The sequence below is a fragment of the Zasmidium cellare genome (genome assembly GCF_010093935.1).
Source record: "Zasmidium cellare ATCC 36951 unplaced genomic scaffold M409scaffold_8, whole genome shotgun sequence".
Classification (NCBI taxonomy): Eukaryota; Fungi; Ascomycota; class Dothideomycetes; order Mycosphaerellales; family Mycosphaerellaceae; genus Zasmidium; species Zasmidium cellare.
Window position 1 is genome coordinate 22,680 of NW_022986952.1, and position 6,137 is coordinate 28,816.

The window sequence follows — 6,137 nt, forward strand, 5'->3', positions numbered from 1 at the left end:
CTTTTACGCTGTGCCGTTGATGCCTGGCGTCAACATGGTGTTACCAAGAATGCCGAACATCGTGGTCAGGCGTTCAAGGCTAGATAGATCCAATCCAGGAAGGGTACTGTTGCCGAAGAATTGGATTGCTCGGTTTGCCACCCAGGTAGGATTCTCATCGGCCTGCGAAAGTTGATCAGCAAATCTTCCCATATCAAGCGTCAACAGGTATCTCGTTCTCAGACTCACGATCCAATGTCCAGCCTTCGGCACGACGGCCGTTTCAAGATTCTCAGCAACACCTCCCCAAGCCTGTCTCAGGATCTCTGGTGGCGAGAACAAAGCCTCTCCTCCCATCGCTAGAGCTGGCATCTGCAACTTCCCCTTGCTTGCGAGAACGGCTTTGAAGTATTTCTCGTCCTCGAAAGCAGCGGCAAAGTATTGAAACATAGCCCTCAAGAACCCCGGCTTCGAGATGGCCCTCGCGTATACATCAAGAAGTTCGTTGGAAATGACATCGGTGCCGCTGTAGGAAGAGTGCCAGAAGTACCATTCCAGCATCTGTCTCTCTTTGCCCTGAATGAAGAACTGAGCCACGTCTGGCACGGCGAAGAATGCAAGCTGCCAGTTCTGATAGGGATCTGGAGAGGTGACTTCTGTGCTGTAGCCTGTCATCCCTGGAAGCGCATATTCGGAGAATATGATCTTCTCGACTCTTTCGGGATGTTCGAGAGCAAGGGACGCTGCCAGACCAGCGCCTTTGTCGTGCGAGAAGACGTATGTCTTGCTAATGTTGAGGAAGTTGAGCATAGCGAGATGATCGGCTCCGGCTGCTAAGGCGGTGTAGTTGTCGCTGAGGCTGAGGGCTGAGTCTCCCTGGCCGCGATTGTCTGGTGCGATGACTGAGAAGTGCTCGGCGAGGATTGGGCCCATGTGAGTCCATGTTCGTGAGTGCTGTGGCGAGCCGTGGATTAGAAGTAAGGGAGGCTTGCCGCCTTGCGAGTAGCGGAAGTGGATTGAAACGTCTTGCAGTTGGATTCTTTCGTGGCCCCATTGATCAAGCGGTTGCAGGCAGGAGATGCTTGTGATCAGGCTGGCGATGGGCAAGAGGAGGCTATGGAGTTTCATGATGTCTTCACTGTGTTTTTCGTCGTCCAGTCAGTCGAGATCAGTAGCTGTTCCTCCTGAAGCACACGCTCAATTCCACCACGATGCCTGCGTACCAACCGCCCTCTATTAATGCAACTTTCTGCCTACCAAGCAGCGGAATTACATTTGACTAAGTCTCCAGATCCATTTCAAAGAATCTGTACATCGTAGCACAGTGTTTACAAATGCTGCTTGGTCCCCTGGTATCGGAAGCGTCGTGAATTCCGAGATGCGAGAAGCGCTGATGAGATTCAACGTTGCACGACTTGACTCTTTTCCTGTTTTGGCAGGGCCGCTTCGGCGAGTCTGCATTTGGGGCGGGCTTATATGTAAGCAGCTCGAAGTTCACGCTTGATGATGAAGTCACAGCGCTTGGACTGCGGTTGTCTGCATGCACGTGCATTCACTTGAGGTCTGGAACATCTTTTATCCGAGCGCTTGTGGGGCATTGTGCTATGTGAGTCGGCCACACGATGCATTTCACTCTCATAGAATTCCATGGCCTCTGCTTCGTCCGCAGCAAAAAGCTGGTCATCGGACAAATCGCTGATGCATCCAGGCGTTTCCTTTAGAGGTGGACAGACAAACGCAGTTGACTGCAGGCCTGCCATTTCGCGTCGCATCGTGCTGCGTTTGCTTGCTCAGGGATTACACCTATCTTCTGACATCAACCAGAGACTCGTTCACCCCTTCTTGTGCCTCCACTCTTCTTTGGCGCCGCATCTTCGTCGGTCGCCTGCTCGTGAGCACTTGGCTTCTTTGTCGTTGTGTTTTTGTTTCGAGATCTCAAACCTTGACGTGAGCTCGCCTTTATAGAGCCACTATCGTTGGCACTTGGTCCATGAGGGACCTCGCTCGTCGGTTGAGAAGGACGTGAACAAGTAGGTGGATGATCAGTTGAAGTTCATGAAGGAGAATAAGAGGATGTTTCCGTGGGAGTGGGCCAAGAGGGACATCGATATGGGTGCGGATGGGACTGTGCAGGCGGTCATTGCTTGTACGAGATGAAGGGGAAGCGGTGTGATGGTCATCGATTGACGATTAGAACGACCTATACTTCGGCCGTCTCCAAGCGCTACCTTTCAGACCATTGCATCCATCCTTGTGAGAGGCAGTCTCGTCGTCCTCAAGCTTCCGAATCCAGGGATCAAGACGGTTCTCCTTAATGCTGCCTTTCCTCTTCCTCGGTCTCCTCCTTTTCGTCCCAGATGGTGGAACGCTTGACTCACTCTCTTCAATCAAGACTTCTCCTCCTCGTGGTCACCGTCTCCACCAGAGCCCGTCTCCTCGCCAACGTGGCCGTGGCCTTCAACCGAATGACCTGTGTTCGCATTCGATGGTGTCTCGACATCCTCCTCGTCGACGTCCTCCTCGTCGGTGTCCTCCTCATCGATTCCTTCGTCGACATCCTCATCGACATCTTCATCGCTCTCCTCGTCGACATCCTCACCGACGTCCTCGTCTTCTTCCTCCTCCATTTCATCCTGCTCGTCATCGTCTCCGTCTGCACCGGCGCCCTCATAGGAACTTCCGCCGCCGTCACGCTGTTCGCCTGCGGGCCCCCTCGTTGGTGTTTCATCCACCTCGTCCTCATCTGACTGTTCGTCTTGGTCCTCGCCCTCGCTGCTGTCGTCATCAGAGTCCGGTGGGTTGTCTGGTGCTTTCACGAAGGCGCCCGCCAGTGCGGCCTGCTTGAACTTTGGAGATCCTTGACTTCCTTGCTTGTCGAAGACCTGCTCATCTGGTGGTGCGGGGGATGATTCATCTGGTGAGGAATCCGTGAAAGCCGATTCAGGCTGTCCTTCTGCGTCATTGTCCGCGTCCTCTTCTTCCTCGTCGGTAGGCTCTTCATCCTCACTCGCTTCATCGTCGTCGTGGTCGTTGTCCGCTTCAGTGCCTGCAGCTGTGCCGCCTTCGTTTGCGGTCTCCTCACGTCCTCCATTTCCATCTTCTTCTCCGCATCCCACTGACACGCTTGACGGCAAGTCTTGCGGTTCAGTCATGGCTGGCTTGGTCAGACGTAGATTCGCGGGGATGATGTCGATGTTGAGGTGAAAACGTTGTGATGTTGTACGCCGTCCGCGCAAGTAAGAAGCGGCGCGTTTCTCTTCACTCGAGGGCTCTTTGCTTCGTTTGATGTCAGCGTCATTGAGTGAAGCACATGTTTGCATGTGTCACGCGAGAAAAGTGAAGCAAGTCCAGAGACTACTTCACTCGCCTTGGAAAGGGGAAACAGGAGCACACACCATCAAGTTGTGGTTGCCTCAACAGCGGCGATGGCAGCGCCAATATGCGCCGGCGGATGCTGAATACCCTTCGCGAAGACATTGTTCTCCTTTGGGCCCAGTGTGGTGTCCCTGGCAATCATGCTATTGCTGATGGCCTCCCACAGGTTGTACGCACTGCCGTCCAACGTATCGTCAGGGAAGACGTAGATCGAGAGCAGATCTCTAGCCGCCGTCCAGTCTCTTATGCTCAGCTCCATAGAAAGTCTTTTCAAGCACCTCATGTGCTTCGCCTCGCAACGTCCAGTGGCAGAGCAGATCGTAAACAGAGCCCAGAAGGTCGCTTCTTCGTAGAGCGTGCCGACAAGCGTCTCAGGGGCTAGAAGGAGTGCTTCTGCGTACAGAGCCTGAAGTCCTTCAGAGCTTACTGTCCCTGCTAACATCTGGAAGTACTCACACAGCGTCAGTCCAACAAGCCGAATCAGTGCACTTGCCTGCTGTTTGGTGTTGTCCTCTCGAAGCGTTTGTGTTGGGCAATAGCTGACTTTGGTCACCAAAGCGAGTGACCATTCGACGAGTCGTTGTTGGGTGTCTCGAACCGTCGAAAACGCGCTCCTGTCACCCGGCTTGTACAACGATAAAACATCGACGAGCTTCAGCAAGCTGGGTAGAACTAAGCGCTGCTGGCTCAAACGTGTTAGTCCTCGCGATCGCAACGGTGCACGGGCGATTGCTAGCTGATTGTCGTTGGCGTCGAAGTAGGGCTTTCTATTTGCATAGACAGCAAGGTCGTAACCAGCATTGAGGATGAGTTGGGCGATGGCCGTGGAGAACGAGTCCAGTCCTGCTTGAGTGGGTTCAGAGGAAGCCAAACCTCCACGCATGTTCACAATGGTTTCCAGTCCGCCCATATGCATCTCGTATGTTGAAAGGTTTCCGTAATGCTAAAGCCTTGGAGTCAGTCTCACAGGTCATAACAATCACGCAGACAAGAACACAGGGTGGCTCACAAGCTCCCACGCAGCCATCAAAGCAATTGCTCCTGCCACCGCGTCACTAATACCAGCTCTCCCCTGTGACTTCGCAATCGCGCTGTTGGCGCTCTCAAACGTCGAGCTCCTCAATTGAGCAAGAAGTGGCGTCGGGATCGGCTGGGCTCGCGATAGTGAAGCATGACTGGCAGCAGTGAGTAAGACTGCGTGAAACAGAGCACTGTCCTGCAAGGCTTCCGGCCAAAGCTGGTTTCTCATGACATCTCGACCCAGCATGTCCGTCGTGAAATCGGGCGCGAAATTATGGAGGAAGTAGTCCACCAGGTCAGGTATTTCAGGATGCCATTTCGATGCGGGATACAGCCGGAAAGGCTCAAGTTGGCCAGCACTGATCGATCTCGCGGGACTGGGTGAAGTGGTCAAGGTAAGTGATTTCAGATCCACTGCTGAAGAAGCTGACAGCCGTCTTCCCCTATCGCTCTCTGCGGCAGATGAGGAGCTCGCGTCATCGTATGAAGTACTCCTTTTGCCGGCAAGCTTGCGTGCGATGGTCCTCTTTCTCGCCGCGGCACTGGCCTTCGCCGCCTGCACACGAACAGCACGACGCGTCTCACTGCTGATTCCTGAGGAAGTGCCGGCTTTGAATGGTACAAAGGCAACGCCGGTGGGATGTGTGATGATAAAGGGGTCTTGGCGCTCCTCTCCAGGGGATGGAAGTGGGCTTTTGGATGTTGTCCTGGATAGCGGCTCTGGCTTCCCGTCGCCGTGCGGACGTTGCATGGATGTTGCCGTTGTACTGTTTTGGTTAACGTCAGAGAAGAGCCCGAATGACGCAGGCTATACCAGGCGCTCGACAGCCCATGTTCTTAAAGGTGCTCCATGTCCCTCATAAGGCTCTGATTTTAGCTTCCGCTGAGTGGGTATTGGGCGCCATTGCCCGCTTGCTCTGAATGGTCGATGCAGGTATTCGATCGACGGGCCTCTCAATGCCGCTCGAGGCCTCGGTGGTGTGCGAAGAGCAGCAGGGATGGAGAAGAAAAAACATACTTTCAGCTCGGATAGCCATGCAACCTTGACAGGTCTCTCTGCGTAATCATTGCGTCTGTACCATAGCGGCGGTACTGGTCTTCGCCTACGTCTGGGTGATCAATCTGCTTCCTACCGCAGCCGTATCTCCGCATGGCACAACGACCCCTGCCTCTTTACGCCAGCCACAGACAACGCCAGTTGCCATGCTTTCCTGCTTTGGGACACCACACAGACTAGCGCTGCATATTGAAATGCCGTGAAGGCCGTGCTACAGTCAAACCTAGATAAGAACATAACTTATTCCTGAGTTCATTCTATGTTGCTAACCAGGTTATAGGACTATCCAGTCTAACTAAAGAAACACGTGATATCGCTCTGCTTTCGCATCTCAGCCTTCCTTCTTTTGATTATAGTCTCTTACTTGTCAAGAATGCTCACAATCTCTAGCTGTCTATCTACCTGCTGCAACTCATATAGCCTTAGATGTTCAAGGGCCTGAAGAGCTGTATCCCCTAAGATCTTAGGTTGAATATCCTCCTCTTCTGAATCCTCTTGGTCTGCCGGATCGAATTGAGAGGCAATCTACTCAAAGAGGTCATCTGAGCTATCTTGGACAGCCTCATCCACTGGGTTTAGGAAGGTCTCAATTGACATAGCTAATACAATCCTTTGCTGCTGCTGAAGGCTCTGAATTGCAGACTAGATCTGAAGGGTTGCAGTAGCTATCTCATCTGAACCTTGAGCCTGATTTTGGACCAGTGTT

General features: G+C 53.2%; 3 protein-coding genes across 3 annotated transcripts; all 3 read right to left on the bottom strand.

Annotated features, from left to right (window-relative positions):
* Nucleotides 1-3: 3 nt before the first annotated feature.
* Nucleotides 4-1,107, bottom strand: M409DRAFT_19543 (uncharacterized protein; the record flags this gene model as incomplete). The annotated part of the gene is made up of 2 exons (XM_033804987.1): nt 4-162; nt 229-1,107. 2 exons carry the CDS (start codon nt 1,105-1,107, stop codon nt 4-6), a joined length of 1,038 nt encoding a protein of 345 aa, XP_033670814.1.
* Nucleotides 1,108-2,366: 1,259 nt separating this feature from the next.
* Nucleotides 2,367-3,131, bottom strand: M409DRAFT_19544 (uncharacterized protein; the record flags this gene model as incomplete). The annotated part of the gene is made up of 1 exon (XM_033804988.1): nt 2,367-3,131. One exon carries the CDS (start codon nt 3,129-3,131, stop codon nt 2,367-2,369), a length of 765 nt encoding a protein of 254 aa, XP_033670815.1.
* A 245-nt stretch (nt 3,132-3,376) lies between these two features.
* M409DRAFT_19545 (uncharacterized protein) lies at nt 3,377-5,125 on the bottom strand (the record flags this gene model as incomplete). The annotated part of the gene is made up of 2 exons (XM_033804989.1): nt 3,377-4,297; nt 4,364-5,125. The coding sequence occupies 2 exons, from the start codon at nt 5,123-5,125 to the stop codon at nt 3,377-3,379; spliced, it is 1,683 nt and encodes a 560-aa protein (XP_033670816.1).
* Nucleotides 5,126-6,137: the final 1,012 nt, after the last annotated feature.